Below are 18,301 nucleotides of genomic sequence, written 5' to 3' on the forward strand. Positions count from 1 at the left end.
CAACACCAGGGGGAGCTCCACTAACCACATTAAACCCAGATTCCGATCTAACAAAGGTCTGAACTCATTCTCCTTCTATGCCACATCAATGTGGAATGCACTCCAAACAGGTGTAAAAGAAAGTGCATCTCTATCCTCCTTCAAAACCGCACTAAAACAACACCTCCAGGCAACTTCAACCCCTGACTAACACCCTCCCCCCACCACATCCCACTTCCCCGGATTGTAAATAACCAAATGTATTTCTAATGTATATACTTGTTCTTATGCTATCTGAGCTCACTATGTTCTCTGCTCTATGTACAGCCCTTTGAGACACTTGTGATTTAGGGCTATATAAATAAACATTGATTGATTGATTGATCTGCTCGCTGTACATATCCTACCAAGTCAGACCTACGCTGTTTCAATGCCCATTTCTCAATTGTTGATGACTGAAGTGCTGTTATCAACCAAACCCTCCACATCCCACCCCCCGGATTGTAAATAATTCAATGTATATACTCTGATGATTAACTTGTGTGATGACTGTATTATGATGATAGTATATATTTATACCATGAATTCATAAACAAGTTGAAAAACGTATTCAGGTGTTACCATTTAGTGGTCAATTGTACGGAATATGTACTGAACTGTGCAATCTACTAAAAAAAGTTTCAATCAATCAATCAATAATTTACCTTTGAATAATAACCATAATACTATATATAATGACTGTTGGTGTTAACAGTTTTTTTTGTGTATTTTTACGCATTGAAATCAGAAAAGATGTGAGTTTCCGGAAGTCCACGCGTCCCGCGGACGCAAATTTATTTATTTTTTTTACCGCCCGGTTTGCTTGTTTTTGGTTGGTTTTTTTTATTGATTATCGCTTTCTGCCGGGTCAAATTATTAATTATTATTAATTATTGGTCGACTTCAAAGTAATGCACTTTCCGGTAAATTTCTTAAATTTTGATTCGCGGAATGTTTTATCGATCACAAACACTGCATTTCCGGTATTTGGACTCCCGCGTGTTATTGTTTTCGTCATGGCAAGCAATAAACCCAAGAAGCGAAGCTTCAAGCAAATGGCTCACTCATGAAGATGGAAAGATGTTTTGCACGCCATGTAAACAGGCTAAGAAAAAGAACACCTTTACCACCGGGTGCACTCATTTTCAAAGATCCAGCCTCACCAGGCACCAAGAAGCACCCTCCAATTTCGCTCCCTACAGTTCCGCTCTTTGGTCGGAATGACGAGGCCGTCGATTTGTTACAACTCTTTATTTATGTTTTCCACAAAGCCAAGCGGACATCCACCATGCTATTAACACTCCTGAACATGCTAGTGCTCCCTCTCCTAACTTGCCCACTCACTTACATACCACTCACCCCACATACTGCCATACTTAAAGGGGAACACACAGTTTATGGCCATCACCAAGCCAGAGATGAAATGCTAGAGGCATTGAGTGCCACTGTATTAAATGACATTGAAACTAACTTGCAAAATTGTACGTTTGTTGGCATTATTTGTCATGAAAGTGTAGATGTGGCGGTTTTTAAACTACTGATGACAGGTAGGAATAATCAATTGAATTTGTCATATGCATGTATGCCTAGCACACACCATTATCCTCATTTCATGACCCCAAGCAAAAACTTTTTGCACTTTTATACTGAAGTAAATACACCTACAACTTATTATATAAAAATACAGAAATAAATACCAGCAGCGGTAAAGTTTAGATCCATGAAGGAAAGAAGCAAGTGAATGAATGTTTATAACTGAATACGTTTACATATGCATAAAAAATTATTCTCTTTTGTATAATTTTTTTAATGAATTAAGTAACGTTTATGACAACCTTTTTCCAAAAACACAATATAGAATGTGAGATACAACAGGATAATGCGAACCGTATTTTTCGGACTATAAGTCGCTCCGGAGTATAAGTCGCTCCGGAGTATAAGTCGCACCGGCCGAAAATGCATAATAAAGAAGGAAAAAAACATATATAAGTCGCACTGGAGTATAAGTCGCATTTTTTGGGGAAATTTATTTGATAAAACCCAACACCAAGAATAGACATTTGAAAGGCAAATTAAAATAAATAAAGAATAGTGAACAACAGGCTGAATAAGTGTACGTTATATGACTCATAAATAACCAACTGAGAACGTGCCTGGTATGTTAACGTAACATTATATGGTAAGAGTTATTCAAATAACTATAACATATAGAACATGCTATACGTTTACCAAACAATCTGTCACTCCTAATCGCTAAATCCCATGAAATCTCATACGTCTAGTCTTACGTGAATGAGCTAAATAATATTTGATATTTTACTGGAATGTGTTAATTTCACACATAAGTCGCTCCTGAGCATACTTGCCAACCCTCCCGGTTTTACCGGGAGACTCCCGGAATTCAGCGCCTCTCCCGATAACCTCTCGGAAGAAATTTTCTCCCGATAAACTCCCGGAATTCAGCCGGAGCTGGAGGCCACGCCCCCTCCAGCTCCATGCGGGCCTGAGTGGGGACAGCAACGACAGTCTCTTTTCACGTCCGCTTTCCCACGATATAAACAGTGTGCCTGCCCAATCACGTCATAACTGTAGAATGATCGAGGGCGAGTTCTTGGTTTCTTATGTGGGTTTATTGTTAGGCAGTTTCATTAACATCCTCCCAGCGCGGTAACAACACACAACAACAGCAGTCACGTTTTCGTCTACCGTAAAGCAGTTCGTCTGCCGTATACAGCAATGTTGTGACACTTTTAAACAGGACAATACTGCCATCTACTGGATAGCCTTCGGAACACTGAAATTCAAGTATTTATTTTATTTATATGTATAATAAAATAAATATATATATAGCCAGAATTCACTGAAAGTCATCTATTTCATACATATATACATATATATATATATATATAAACTCGAGTTGGTGAATTCTAGCTGTAAATATACTCCTCCCCTCTTAACCACGTCCCCCAACCACACCCCGACCACGCCCCACCCCCAAGAATCGGAGGTCTCAAGGTTGGCAAGTATGCTCCTGAGTATAAGTCGCACCCCCGGCCAAACTATGAAAAAAACTGCGACTTATAGTCCGAAAAATAAGGTACATTTATCATTTGTTTTCAAAACGCGTACAAAAAATTTACTGTGGAAACCCCATTTTTATGACTTGATGGGGTCATTTTGAAAATTCCTAGCGCCAACACTGATAGTGATAGTAGGATGCCGTCATTTGACTTTAAAGGCCTACTGAAATGAAATGTTTTTATTTAAACGGGGATAGCAGATCCATTCTATGTGTCATACTTGATCATTTTGCGATATTGCCATATTTTTGCTGAAAGGATTAAGTATAGAACGACGATAAAGTTCGCAACTTTAGGTCTCTGATAAAAAAAAGCCTTGGCCCTACCGGAAGTAGCGTGACGACACCGGAGGAAGGACTGCTCACATTTCCCCATTGTTTACAATGCAGCGAGAGAGATTCGGACCGAGAAAGCGACGATTACCCCATTAATTTGAGCGAGGATGAAAGATTTGTGGATGAGGAACGTGAGAGTGAAGGACTAGCGTGCAGTGCAGAACGTATCTTTTTTCGCTCTGACCGTAACTTAGGTACAAGGGTTCATTGGATTCCACACTCTCTCCTTTTTCTATTGTGGATCACGGATTTGTATTTTAAACCACCTAGGATACTATATCCTCTTGAAAATGAGAGTCGAGAACGCGAAATGGACATTCACAGTGACTTTTATCTCCACGACAATACATCTGTGAAGCACTTTAGCTACTGAGCTAACGTGACAGCATCGGGATTTACTGCATATAGAAACAAAACAAATAAGTGCCTGACTGGAAGGATGGACAGAATATCAACAATACTACCAAACTCTGGACATGTAAATAAACGGTTAATGCTTTCCAGCTTGGCGAAGCTTAACAATGCTGTTGCTAACGACGCCATTTAAGCTAACTTAGCTACGGAACCTCGACAGAGCTATGCTAAAAACATTAGCTCAACACCTACGCCAGCTCTCATCTGCTCATTACGAACCGTGCTCACCTGCGTTCCAGCGATCGACGGTACGACGAAGGACTTCACCCGATCACCGATGCGGTTGGCGGCCCTGAGACGGAAGAAGTCAAGGTGAGGTCGTTCGGCTAGCGCTGCTATCCTCAAAGTGCTCCTGGTTGTGTTGCTGTAGTCCGCTGCTAATACACAGATCGGACCTACAACTTTCTTCTTTGCTGTCTCCATTGTTCATTAAACAAATTGCAAAAGATTCACCAACACAGATGTCCAGAATACTGTGGAATTTTGGGATGAAAACAGAGCTTTTTTGTATTGGATTCAATGGGTCAGAATACTTCCGTATCAACCGTTGACGTCACGCGCATACGTCATCATATCTAGAAGTTTTCAACCGGAAGTGTGGCGGGAAATGTAAAATTGCACTTTATAAGTTAACCCGGCCGTATTGGCATGTGTTGCAATGTTAAGATTTCATCATTGATATATAAACTATCAGACTGCGTGGTCGTTAGAAGTGGGTTTCAGTAGGCCTTTAAAGTTGGTGTACTCACGCCACGTAGCAGAGAATGACCGTCATGAAAGCAATGTTGCTGTTCCTGACCAGGTCCAAGATGCTGTGTGGCTCTTTGGGGTCCGTCTTGGCCTTGGCCACCTGATAAACCGGAAGCGGGTGTGACTACTTGCTGGATTATACCAGGAATTGAGGTCTACTTACATAGCCTTCGAAGATGACACCAGGGGCCTGAACCTTGTTGATTTTGGCCGCCTTCCTTATGATGGCCTCCGCCTCTTCGACCCGGTCCTGGCAGAGAAGCCACCGAGGAGACTCCGGGATGAACCTGCACGGGAGGGTGAAACGGAAGCTGTGGCCGACCTCTGAAAGCGCGGAAGCTCATAAATGATTCACTCACCACCAGAAAGGGAAGAAGGCCAGACAGGGCACGGACAGCACCAGCAGGAGATTTTTCCAGTCCCTCACAAAGTAGGCACAAACCGGCAGCAGCATGTAGCCTACGGCGAATCCGGAGCAAGTTCCCAACGACGAATACAGCAGGCGAACGTTGCCTGTTAAGATCTCTGCTCCTACACACACACATCCCGCGTGGAACATAAAAATTACGGTAAAAAAACATGGAGATAAAGGTGCACGGTACCTAGGACCAGAGCGGCCATATAGTTGGACATCTGTCCCAAACCGTTGATGACCAGGAGGATGGTGAACATCACCCAGGACACGGAAAAGACTTGAATGAAGGTGAAGATGGTCTGGAGAGCCAAAGTGACGAAGAGGATGGGTTTCCTTCCGCATCTGCAGCACAAAGGATTATTTACTGCGGAACAGGGGTGTCTAACTTGTTTTCATTGAGGGCCACATTGCAGTTATGGCTGCCATCAGTTACACGTATTTGCCTCTGCATTTGATTATTAAGATTAAGGGGTGTCAAGCTCATTTTAGATCGGATGCCACGTGGAGAAAAATCTACTCCCAAAAGGGCCGAACTGGTGAAATCACAGCACGATAACTTAAAAATAAAGACAACTTCCTATTGTTTTCTTTGTTTAAAAATAGAACAAGCACATTCTGAAAATTTACAAATCATAATAATGTTGGGTTTTTTTACACTTACATGTTGCGGTTATTAGTATTCTATATTTATTAGTCGTTATTTATATTTTCTGACTAAATTATGTGATAATGTTCATCAGTCAACTCTTTGGTGTTAATTTTCCATCTATCAAGATAAAAAAATTATATCCAAATCAAATTACAGGATGTTATTTATTTAGTTTGCTCATTTTCCTCGACTGATGTACTAACATCATGTGGTTTATTTTGTACATTTGTAGCATCATCTACAAAGAGACAAATAATTGCTATTGCGACATCCAGTGGACACATTTAGAACAACAGTTCCTTTCATTCAAATGGTTAATTTTTATACTTAGCAAACTCATCCCGCGGGCCAGATAAAACCTGTCTGCGGGCCTAATCCGGCCCTCGGGCCGTACGTTTGACACCCCTGACATACACTGTAAAGGAACTGGCAATCAGATGCCACAATTTTACTGTAAAACATACAGTGTTTTTTTTTTACATGTTACACACGGTAAATAGAAAAACAGTAGCTTAGTCGCCAGAATTTTACTGTAAAATTAACAGTGTTTTTTTTTTACAGCATATTATTGTAAATAGAAAATAACTCGACCACTGTTTTTTTACAGTAAAATACTGGCAACTGAGCTGCTAGTTTTTTTTACCGTAAAAATAATGTGGTACTCTTTCCATATACAGTAATACACCGTAAAAACATTTTTTTTAGATAGATTTTACGGTAAAAGACTGGTAGCTCAGTCGACAGTATTTTACCATAAAAAAAACAATATGCTGTAAAAATCCCCGTAAATTTTACCGTACAATCTATATTATTTTTGTGTACAATTTGATGGATGGATGTCAGGCCGTGCCTTATTTGGAGTTTGTTAGTGTTTTTTCCATGTTTAATGTTGAGTTCCTGTCCTGCACACTTATTTTGTAGTTCCACTTCCTTTTTTAAGTGTCCTGCAGCAGCTTTATTTTGTTTCCCAGCGCACCTGTTTTGAGTTTAGTCTTACTATTTAAGTCCAGCTGGCGCCGCGGTCTTTGTTGGGAGATTATCTGTATGGATGCTGTTGAACGTTGTTCCCTTTTCTGAGGCTTCCAAGTAAGTTTTTCTGCAGAGTCCTAGGTTTTGGTGCATTTTCTTATTGTTGACATGTACCTAAGTGTTTTTGTCTTTGTTTGTATTAAATATCTCATACCTGCACACTGTCTCCTGCTACCTTCTGCATCTTGAATCACAATCTTTGGTATCATGCGACCCAAGCGTCACAGATAATTTGCTTGGAAATCATAAGTCATGCAGATACTTAAGTATTTATTTTGATTTTGATCAAGAAAATTGTCGGTATGTATTATATTTATTGCAATATTGGATAATATCAATGTTTGAAAGGTAGACAATTTCATGCAGTATGTTTGTTTGTTTTTTACTGTCAAAGTGGGAAGAACAAATACATTTAGAAAGAAAAAATAAGGTACTTTTATTGATGTACCGTATATTCCAGTGGTTTGAGTCATATAAAATTATGTGGCGTGCCAGATCTGGCCCCCAGGCCTAGAGTTTGACACCTGCAATAGAAATATTTTGCATGTACAGTATAAACTTTATACTGTATATGCAAAAATATTTTTATTTACTTAACTAAATAGAACAAATGTGTCCAAAATGTGGCCCCGGGACCATTTGCAACACACAGCTAATTTTTTACAAAAAAATTATTTATAAAAAAACAAACGAGCAAACAGGTGGCATGTAGCGATAAAAAGTTAACACATTGTCTCTAATACCACAAAGCTGCCATTGCTAAAAAATAATAATGAATAAAAATCCATGTTATAAATTATTGCCCTATTCAAGGTTGGCATATTTTGTAAATTTTGCCATAAAAAAACAGGGTTTTCTTTAACAAAAAGGGCAGACAAAATAAATAAAACTTTATATTGACAGATATGAAGTTGATCTAGTGATTTAAGCATGGGAAAAAAATTATTTATGACTATTTAATATTTCTATGACTGAGATCCTTCCAGGTCCTTAAGACTAAATTTTGAGGGAACCCTAAAGTTTAAAAATATTCCTATATATTGGTTTTGAAAATGAAAAATATCGATATAGCCCCCACAAGTTTAGATTTTTCAGTGCGCAGAATGACTGCCGATGGAATACAAATATCAGAAAATCTGTTCACTTTGGTATTTTATTTAAATGTAAAAATTGAATATATTAATGTGATCATATACATTTATATATGTATTCATACGAATGCAACTCCCGATAGATACAGTAGATTTATATTACGCCGTGAAACACACACTTCAATGTAATTACTTATTTATCCTAATTACCTAATTAGTCCTAACGGTGCAATCATGTGATCCTCAAATTATTCAGTAAATCAACCTGCGTAACAACAGAGCTGTACTCGGGATAGAGCCCTGGGGTACTCTGTAATCTTGGAGAATATATGGTGTATTTGGATACTACGTAGTGTAAATCATGTATAGTAGTTGGTAAAACAGTGAAATGTTTGCAGCACTTGTCTGAGAGCTGTCCGGCGAAGAAGGAGCCGATCAGGATGCCCACAAAAAAGATGGTGGTGGTGAACGGCTTCTTCCACTTTTGGTCGCACACCAGGTCGAACTGAAAGATGGACATAATCCAAGGTGAGGTGCGTAGTTTGAAAACGATAGTACATATAAAAGGGAACCTATGGTGAATTGAGTCTTTTCTGATTTAGACTTAGCGCTTATTTGGACATTAGGCAAGTGTAACGGAGGCCATCCCATGTGGCTGAACCATGTGTACTGTATTTTCTGGACCATAGGGCACACCGGATTATAAAGTGCAGTGCTGATGAGCGGGTCTATTCAGGTCTTTTTTCATACAAAAGGCGCACCGGATTATAAGGCGCATTAAAGGAGTCATATGATTTTTTTCTAAATTAAAACATTTCCTTGTGGTCTTCGGAACATGTAATGGTGGTTCCTTGGTCAAATGTTGCATATATTATGTTTTACTGGCACGGACTACAGTGGCGGACATGCGCAAATTTTCAGGATTTATGCAAATCTCAAATACACATCAGCAGGTACCAGAAGGTAAGAATAGTTGGTTTTGCATAATATTGTGAAACAAAACACCCGATAATGTCTGCTAATGGGTGCCATTTAGCGGTTCTTATACACACACCATAGTAATCTCTGACTACGTTAGCCGAAATGGGCCCACAATCCATCAAGCGGTGCGGCTTCAAAGTCATACTAAAACATTTTGACAGATTTTTGAGTGCTGTGTGTTACGTTCTTTATTTTCAATGGAACATTTAAAGTTTTGGTGTTTACTGGCGTCATATTGCAGTCTACACATATCTCTTATGTGTGACTGCCATCTACTGGTCACACTTATCATTACACCATGTACCAAATAAAATTGCTTTGAGGTCGTAAGCACAACCAGAATTATTCCATACGTTAAAGGCCTACTGAAATGATTTTTTTTTTATTTAAACGGGAATAGCAGATCCATTCTATGTGTCATACTTGATCATTTCGCGATATTGCCATATTTTTGCTGAAAGGATTTAGTAGAGAAAATCGACGATAAAGTTCGCAACTTTTGCTCGCTGATAAAAAAAAAGCCTTGCCTGTACCGGAAGTAGCGTGACATTACAGGAGCTAGGATTCCTCACAATTCCTCGTTGTTTACAATGGAGCGAGAGAGATTCGGACCGAGAAAGTGATGATTACCCCATTCATTTGAGCGAGGATGAAAGATTTGTAGATGAGGAACGTTATAGTGAATGACTTGAGAGGCAGCGATGGACGTATCTTTTTTCGCTCTGACCGTAACTTAGGTACAAGGGCTCATTGGATTCCACACTCTCCTTTTTCTATTGTAGATCACGGATTTGTATTTTAAACCACCTCGGATACTATATCCTCTTGAAAATGAGAGTCGAGAACGCGAAATGGACATTCAGTGCCTTTTATCTCCACGACAATACATCGGCGAAATGCTTTAGCTATGAGCTAACGTGATAGCATCTTGCTTTAACTGCATATAGAAACAAAAGAAATAAACCCTTGACTGGAAGGATAGATAGAAAATCAACAATACTATTAAACCGTGGACATGTAAATACACGGTTAATGCTTTCCAGGCTGGCGAAGGTTAACAATGCTGTGCTAACGACGCCATTGAAGCTAACTTAGCAACCGGACTGCACAGAGCTATGCTAAAAACATTAGCTCTCCACCTACGTCAGCCAGCCCTCATTTGCTCATCAACACCCGTGCTCACCTGCGTTCCAGTGATCGGCAGAAGGACGAAGGACTTCACCCGATGCGTTTGGCGGCCCGTAGACGTAGGAAGTCAAGGTGAGGTCGGCGGCTAGCGCGGCTAGCGCTCCAACAAAGTCCTCCTGGTTGTGTTGCTGTAGTCCGCTGCTAATACACTGATCCCACCCACAACTGTCTTCTTTGCAGCCTTCATTGTTCATTAAAAAAATTGCAAAAGATGTCCAGAATACTGTGGAATCATGAAATGAAAACAGAGCTTTTTGTATAGGATTCTACGGGGTACCATAACTTCCGTTACTCGGACTTCGTCACGCGCATATGTCATCATACCGCGATGTTTCAGCCGGATATTTCCCGGGAAGTTTTAAATGTCACTTTATAAGTTAACCCGGCCGTATTGGCATGTGTTGCAATGTTAAGATTTCATCATTGATATATAAACTATCAGACTGCGTGGTCGGTAGTAGTGGCTTTCAGTAGGCCTTTAAGCGCACCAGGTTATAAGGCGCACTGTCGATTTTTGAGAAATTGAAACGATTTTAAAGGCCTACTGAAATGAAATGTTTTTATATAAACGGGGATAGCAGATCCATTCTATGTGTCATACTTGATCATTTCGTGATATTGCCATATTTTTGCTGAAAGGATTTAGTAGAGAACATCGACGATAAAGTTTGCAACTTTTGGTCGCTGATAAAAAAAGCCTTGCCTGTACCGGAAGTAGCGTGACGTCACAGGTTGAAAGGCTCTTCACATTTCCCCATTGTTTACACCAGCAGCGAGATCGATTCGGACCGAGAAAGTGATGATTACCCCATTAATTTGAGCGAGGATGAAAGATTCGTAGATGAGGAACGTTACAGTGAATGACTTGAGAGGCAGCGATGGACGTATCTTTTTTCGCTCTGACCGTAACTTAGGTACAAGCTGGCTCATTGGATTCCACACTCTCTCCTTTTTCTATTGTGGATCACGGATTTGTATTTTAAACCACCTCGGATACTATATCCTCTTGAAAATGAGAGTCGAGAACGCGAAATGGACATTCACAGTGACTTTTATCTCCACGACAATACATCGGCGAAGCACTTTAGCTACGGAGCTAACGTGATAGCATCGGGCTTAACTGCAGATAGAAACAAAAGAAATAAACCCCTGACTGGAAGGATAGACAGAAAATCAACAATACTATTAAACTATGGACCTGTAAATACACGGTTAATGCTTTCCAGCCAGGCGAAGCTTAACAATGCTGTTGCTAACGACGCCATTGAAGCTAACTTAGCAACGGGACCTCACAGAGCTATGCTAAAAACATTAGTGCTCCACCTACGCCAGCCAGCCCTCATCTGCTCATCAACACCAGTGCTCTCCTGCGTTCCAGCGATCGACGGAGCGACGAAGGACTTCACCCGATCATCTGTGCGGTCGGCGGCTAGCGTCGGATAGCGCGTCTGCTATCCAAGTCAAAGTCCTCCAAGTTGTGTTGCTGCAGCCAGCCGCTAACACACTGATCCCACCTACAACTTTCTTCTTTGCAGTCTTCATTATTCATTAAACAAATTGCAAAAGATTCACCAACACAAATGTCCAGAATACTGTGGAATTTTGCGATGAAAACCGAGCTTTTTGTATTGGATACAATGGTGTACCTATACTTCCGTTTCAACGATTGACGTCACGCGCATACGTCATCATACATAGACGTTTTCAACCGGAAGTTTAGCGGGAAATTTTAAATTGCACTTTATAAGTTAACCCGGCCGTATTGGCATGTGTTGCAATGTTAAGATTTCATCATTGATATATATACAATCAGACTGCGTGGTCGGTAGTACTGGGTTTCAGTAGGCCTTTAAGTGTGCCTTATAGTCCGAAAAATATAGTATCTTACTAAGAAAACACAATTACTAAATTGGTGCCGTGACCTGGATTAGTAAGAGGTTTGGGGGGTGAGTGTAACGGAGGCCAGCCAGTGTGGCTGGGCCATGTGTACGTTGGTAAACCTCAATCCCTGACAACCCGATAGCAGTGCTGGCTATGGGGATTTTAGCTCGGTAGTCACCACACTCGCCTCTCATGCCAACGACCTGGGTTCGTGCCCCGGGTGGAACACATAGGAAAAGCACAATTACTAAAGTGGTGTTTAGGGTGGTGAGTATAACGAAGGCTTGGCCATGTGTACGTTGGTAAACCTCACTCCCTGACAACCTCACTGGCAGTGCTGGCTATCGGGCTTTTAGTTTGGTAGTCAGCACACTCGCCTCTCATGCCAGCAACCTTGGTGCGTGCCCCGAGTGGAACAAGTAGGAAAAACACAACGCAGCCAAAAGAGTGAGTACACAACCACTACAGTGGTGCCGTGACCCGGATTAGAGAGGGGTTTAGGGGGATGAGTGTAGAAAAGCGAAGCAGTGCTGGCTACCTGGTTGGCAGCCCGATCTTTTTTTTTTTTTTTTTTTTTTTTTTTTTTTTTAGCTCGGTAGTCAGCATGCTTGTCTCTCATGCCGGCGACCTGGGTTTGTGCCACAGGCGGTACAGTAGGACAAAATGATAAATGGGTTATACTTGTATAGCGCTTTTCTACCTTCAAGGTACTCAAAGCGCTTTGACACTATTTCCACATTTACCCATTCACACACACATTCACACACTGATGGCGGGAGCTGCCATGCAAGGCGCTAACCAGCAGCCATCAGAGGCAAAGGGTGAAGTGTCTTGCCCAAGGACACAACGGACGTGACTAGGAAGGTAGAAGGTGGGAATTGAACCCCAGTAACCAGCAACACTCCGATTGCTGGCACAGCCACTCTACCAACTTCGCCACGCCACAGTCGAAAGAGAGTGCACAGCCGCTACACAAGCTCTTATCCAGAGGGGGAGAAGCTCCATTCCAAGCAATGAGAAAACGTACAAAAGGTCGGATAAAATATTATTTTCATCTAAACGTGGCATGTGCATAACAACACCGACGTGCGACATACGGTGACATAAATGCTGCTAAATGCAGCTATTTTTATGACGAGTCTGAATCAATCGGAGAGTGTGGAGGTGTACCTAATATTGTGACTGGGTGAATCTATATCATCTTTATGAAGTTTATTTTCGACGGTGTCTGGGGAAGAAATATTGGTGGCAACTTCAAGATATGTTTAAATAGCGTACATTTTGAAAGGATAAGTTATTAACCTTTTTGCGAGGACAGGGCGTGATTTCATTTGCAATCTGGGAGCGCCTCCAGAATCAAACAGCTGGCAGACTGACTCAAAAAACCAGTTGTAGAAGTGACTGTGTAGCAAAACGAACAGCAAATCATTTCCAATACATATTATCTAGAACAGTGCTTCTTAACCGTAGGACCCATTGTTGGGCCGTGAGCGCACCCTAGAGACCCGCCAAAACATTTGTTTCTCAGCCGTGGTCCATATGGGCCGCAGCGGTACTTGGTTGTAATACACTTTTCCACCACTTGAGGCAGTAAAGACAATATCAAACAAACAGAAAAAGTCTGGCGCTCTAAGTCATAGAAGTTTCTTAAGTGCAAAAATTATGACTAAAAAGCACTTAAATTTTATAGACAGTTTATTTAAGAAACTATTAGCGTTTTTTATAATTAATTTAGTTAGAATGTATTTATTTTAGCACGGTATAACTGTATGTCAACTTATTTTCATCAGTACCTTCTTTTGCAGTACATTTGATTAGTATGTATTTTGTAATCAGCCTGACCTAAGGCTTGATTATGATTAACACATGCTTACATATTGTTAATAAGATGTATCCTGTTTAAACCAGGGGTCGGCAACCCAAAATGTTGAAAGAGCCATATTGGACCAAAAATACCAAAAAAAAAATCTGTCTGAAGCCGCTAAAAATTAAGTGTTATAATGAAGAAAACACATGATGTAAGTGTCTATATTAGTTATATCAGCCTACTATCAAAATGACTTTAAAAGTCTTCTATACGTGTTATAATGAAGACAACACATGATGTAAGTGTCTATATTATCTATATCAGCCTACTATCAAAGGCTGATGCAACTCTTCGTTGACAGAAATGTTGTATTTTAATTTTTATTCTACACATTTTTGCAACATTGGAAATCATTTTTAAGACTGAGGCTTCTCACAGGATGCGATAACTTCTGGAAATGACTGGCTCAGAATGGCCAAAGGTATAGATGTATGTGTCCAAGTTAAAGGAAACGGCAGGCCGTCTACTTTTGATAGATTTATTACAATCATTGCGAGCTTGGTAACGTTTGCTGTGGTCTGGAACAACATGGCACATAAACTATCAGAAATGCAGCCAATATTGCATACAGATAACGTGTCATGAGACATGCAAATATAAATTAAATACACAGAGGACATAAGTAAAATTAAATGAACTCACATACACCTACATACGAGGCATAATGATGCAATATGTACATACAGCAAGCCTAAATAGCATGTTAGCATCGATTAGCTTGCTGTCATGCACTGACCAAATATGCCTGATTGGCACTCCAACAAGTCAATAACACCAACAAAGCTCACCTTTGCACATTCACGCACAGGATAAAAAGTTTGGTGGACAAAATGAGACAAAGGAGTGGCATAAAACACGTCTTTCCGTGACAGCACCAGCAAAAGTTGTACCGTATTTTTCGGATTATAAATCGCAGTTTTTGTCATAGTTAGGCCGGGGGACTTATACTCTGGAGCGACTTGTGTGTGAAATGATTAACACATTACCCTAAAATATCAAATATTATTATTTATCTCATTCACGTAAGAGACTGGGCGTATATCAGCAATCGTCACACACACACACGTCAACCAATAAAAATTTGGCGGGGGCGGGTCATGGCAGAAGTGCATTGTGAAAAAAAATATGCTACCTGCTACTACTTCCGTACCTATGAAAATTGATCATTTCAACATTGGCGGTAACTTATAAAAACTGAGAAGGGCTGAACAAAAATGGCACCGAAAAGGAAATCATATACTGCAGGTTACAAGCTGGAAGTAGTGAAATATGCAGCAGAAAACAGCAATCGAGCAGCTCAGTTGGTTATTTATGCGTCATATAACGTACACTTATTCAGCCTGTTGTTCACTATTCTTTATTTATTTTAAATTGCCTTTCAAATGTCTATTCTTGGTGTTGGATTTTATCAAATAAATTTCCCTCAAAAAACATATACTCTAGTGCGACTTATATGTTTTTTTCCTTCTTTATTATGCATTTTCGGCCGGTGCGATTTATACTCCGAAAAATACAGTACATGTAAACAAACTACGATGAGTTCAAGGATCGCTGAAATTAGTGGGACAAAACGGCGCTCGCCAAATCCTCTCATCTGTGAAGCATGTTTTATAAACAATGGGATTTCAAACAATTAGGAAGGTTTGTGTCATGTTTGTCCTCTTACAGAAACCATATTAAAACAAAAAATATATAATTTTTAAAATCTTTTTCCATTTTCACACATCTTCGAAAAAGCTCCAGGGAGCCACTAGGCCACTAGGGCGGCGCTAAAGAGCTGACCCCCGTGTTAAACTGTAAGTAGGTTAGATATAATTATTAGAGATAATGGCTTTTTTGTCGATATCCGATATTCCGATATTGTCCAACTCTTAATTACCGATTCCGATATCAACCGATACCGATGTATACAGTCGTGGAATTAACACATTATTATGCCTCATTTTGTTGTGATGCCCCGCTGGATGCATTAAACAATTACATTTTACATTTTAGTAACAAGGTTTTCCAAAATAAATCAACTCAAGTTATGGAAAAAAATGCCAACATGGCACTGCCATATTTATTATTGAAGTCACAAAGTGCTTTTTTTCTAAACATGCCTCAAAACAGCAGCTTGTAATTTGGGACATGCTCTCCCTGAGAGAGCATGAGGAGGTTGAGGTGGGCGGGGGTAGCGGGGGGTGTATATTGTAGCGTCCCGGAAGAGTTAGTGCTGCAAGGGGTTCTGGGTATTTGTTCTGTTGTGTTACAGTGCGGATGTTCTCCCAAAGTGTGTTTGTCATTCTTGTTTGGTGTTGGTTCACAGTGTGGCGCATATTTGTAACAGTGTTAAAGTTGTTTATACGGTCATCCTCAGTGTGACCTGTATGGCTGTTGACCAAGTATGCCTTGCATTCACTTATGTGTGTGTAAAAGCCATAGATATTATGTGATTGGGCCGGCACGCAAAAGCAGCGCCTTTAAGGTTTATTGGCGCTCTGTACTTCTCCCTACGTCCGTGTACACAGCAGCGTTTTAAAAAGTCATACATTTTACTTTTTGAAACCGATACCGATCATTTTGAAACCTGGACCGATAATTTCCGATATCGGCAGTCCGATATTATCGGACATCTTTAATAATTATTGAATATGATTAAAATCAAGAGTAAGATGACTAATTTATGTTAATATTTGAATGGGCCCTGGGCCTCTCTGTAGTGAAAAAGTTGGGCCTCGAGGTCCAAAAGGTTAAGAACATCTGATCTAGACCGCAAAGATGTGTTTTTAATGTAGATTCAAGTCATCATAGGTCCACTTTCACACTGTTTTTTTATGGTATGGCAGTTTAATGAGCAACAGATGCCACGTTTTCTGGCGAGTCTATCAAGCTGGACACCAAAAATATTCACAGTTGAGCTCATACGTGATTTAATTTTGGTAGCAATTAGACAAAACATATAGAAGCAGTGCATCTTTGTAGGAGCTGTTAAAAAAAACAACATAGCTGACCCCTTAGCCTCCGTACTCCTTACCAATCAGCCTTGGACCCAGGACCAGCTTTACTTGTTTTGTAAAAGTTGGAGGAGACACCACTCACCTCAGTGACAATGGTGGACTGGTAGATGTCCTTGCTATAGATCCAGCCGTCCTTACACGTCTCCTCCTCCAGGGTGGTGAGATTTACGTCCTGATCCGGACTGTATCCCATATCCGAAAGGTTCCGGACCACATCCAGGCGGTACCGGCTGCAGCTGCTGGGTTGCGGCTTGCCGTCGACCACCTGCATGCCACACGGAGACTAGGTTAGCATGCTGGTTTAACTTCTGTATATAGTTGACTTGAAATGCAGAAACATCATCACTTTGAGCCTAGAGTAGTGTTTCCTAACCCATTGTTGGGCCGCCAAAAAAGATGTTTTTCAGCTGTGGTCCATACGGGCAGTGGTCCCCAACCTTTTTGTAGCTGCGGACCGGTCAACGCTTGAAAATTTGTCCCACGGACCGGGGGGGAGGTTTTTTTTTTTTGTTTGTTTTTTTTTATAAAGAAATACAATCATGTGTGCTTACGGACTGTATCCCTGCAGACTGTATTGATCTATATTGATATATAATGTATATATTGTGTTTTTTATGTTGTTTTAATGAATAAATAAAAAAATATATATATTTATTTTTTTTTTAATTTCTTGTGCGGCCCGGTACCAATCGGTCCGCGGACCAGTGGTTGGGGACCACTGCATATGGGTACTCAGTTGTAATACCCTTTTCTACCACTTGTAACAGTAATTAGATGAGGAAATTCCTGAAGGAAGTATGCCAACTTCTCTTATGTCATCATGCTAATGTCAGCATGCTAACATTTTAACCTGGCTTTCTAGCTAATGTAGGTTTAAACCTAAAATCATGGATTTTGATACTCGGGCCATCTTAGAAGTATGCTCATGTATCTTATATTAGCATCCTAATGTTTTAAGATAGCTTTTTTAGCTGTTTGTTTGTTTAAACCTAAAAACCATGGTTTTGGATACTAACCCTCCCCCCTCCACATCCCCGGATTGTAAATAATCAAATGTATATACTTTTTCTTATGCTTTCTGAACTCACTATGTTCACTGTTAGCTGTACATATCCTACCAATTCAGACCTACACTGTTTCAATGTCCATTTCTCAGATGGTATAATTGTTGATGACTGAAGTGCTGATATCAACCAAACCTAACCCCCCCCCCCCCTCCACATCCCACCCCCTGGATTGTAAATAATGTAAATAATTCAATGTATATACTCTGATGATTAACTTGTGTGATGACTGTATTATGCTGATAGTATATATTTGTACCATGAAGTTGAAAAACTTATGCGGGTGTTACCATTTAGTGGTCAATTGTACGGATTATGTACTGTACTGTGCAATCTACTAATAAAAGCTTCAATCAATCAATGGCACCATCTTAGAAGTATGCCAACTTGTCTAATGCCATCATGCTAATGTTAGCATGCTAACATTTTAACCCGGCTGTTTAGCTAATTTTGTATGTTTTTATACCTAAAAATTATGGATTTTGATACTTAAGGCCATCTTAGAAGTATGCCAACATTTCTTATATTAGTAGGCTAATG

At 40.2% G+C, this 18,301-nt stretch overlaps 1 protein-coding gene and 1 long non-coding RNA gene across 6 annotated transcripts in view; one reads left to right on the forward strand and one right to left on the reverse strand.

Moving 5' to 3' along the window:
- LOC133664987 (uncharacterized) overlaps positions 1-18,301 on the forward strand; it is an 86,186-nt gene that overhangs the window by 34,780 nt on the left and 33,105 nt on the right. For 2 of the 5 annotated variants that reach the window (XR_009828663.1, XR_009828661.1), the window contains exon 6: positions 8,180-8,309. This is a non-coding gene — a long non-coding RNA (uncharacterized LOC133664987). Of the gene's footprint in view, positions 1-4,649; positions 6,748-8,179; positions 8,315-16,851; positions 16,963-18,301 lie in introns of those variants that run through there. The other 3 variants (XR_009828662.1, XR_009828665.1, XR_009828664.1) reach the window with 3 other exon arrangements.
- The window catches only part of LOC133664981 (solute carrier family 22 member 4-like), a 36,122-nt gene that overhangs the window by 14,455 nt on the left and 3,366 nt on the right, over positions 1-18,301 (reverse strand). The window contains exons 2-7 of the mRNA XM_062070098.1: positions 16,780-16,962; positions 8,183-8,286; positions 5,200-5,354; positions 4,957-5,128; positions 4,761-4,884; positions 4,597-4,697 (exon numbers count right to left, since the gene is read on the reverse strand). Of these exons, the coding sequence (XP_061926082.1) occupies positions 4,597-4,697; positions 4,761-4,884; positions 4,957-5,128; positions 5,200-5,354; positions 8,183-8,286; positions 16,780-16,962 (839 nt within the window). The remainder of the gene's footprint in view (positions 1-4,596; positions 4,698-4,760; positions 4,885-4,956; positions 5,129-5,199; positions 5,355-8,182; positions 8,287-16,779; positions 16,963-18,301) is intronic.

The sequence above is a fragment of the Entelurus aequoreus genome, linkage group LG14, assembly GCF_033978785.1.
Source record: "Entelurus aequoreus isolate RoL-2023_Sb linkage group LG14, RoL_Eaeq_v1.1, whole genome shotgun sequence".
Taxonomy (NCBI): Eukaryota; Metazoa; Chordata; class Actinopteri; order Syngnathiformes; family Syngnathidae; genus Entelurus; species Entelurus aequoreus.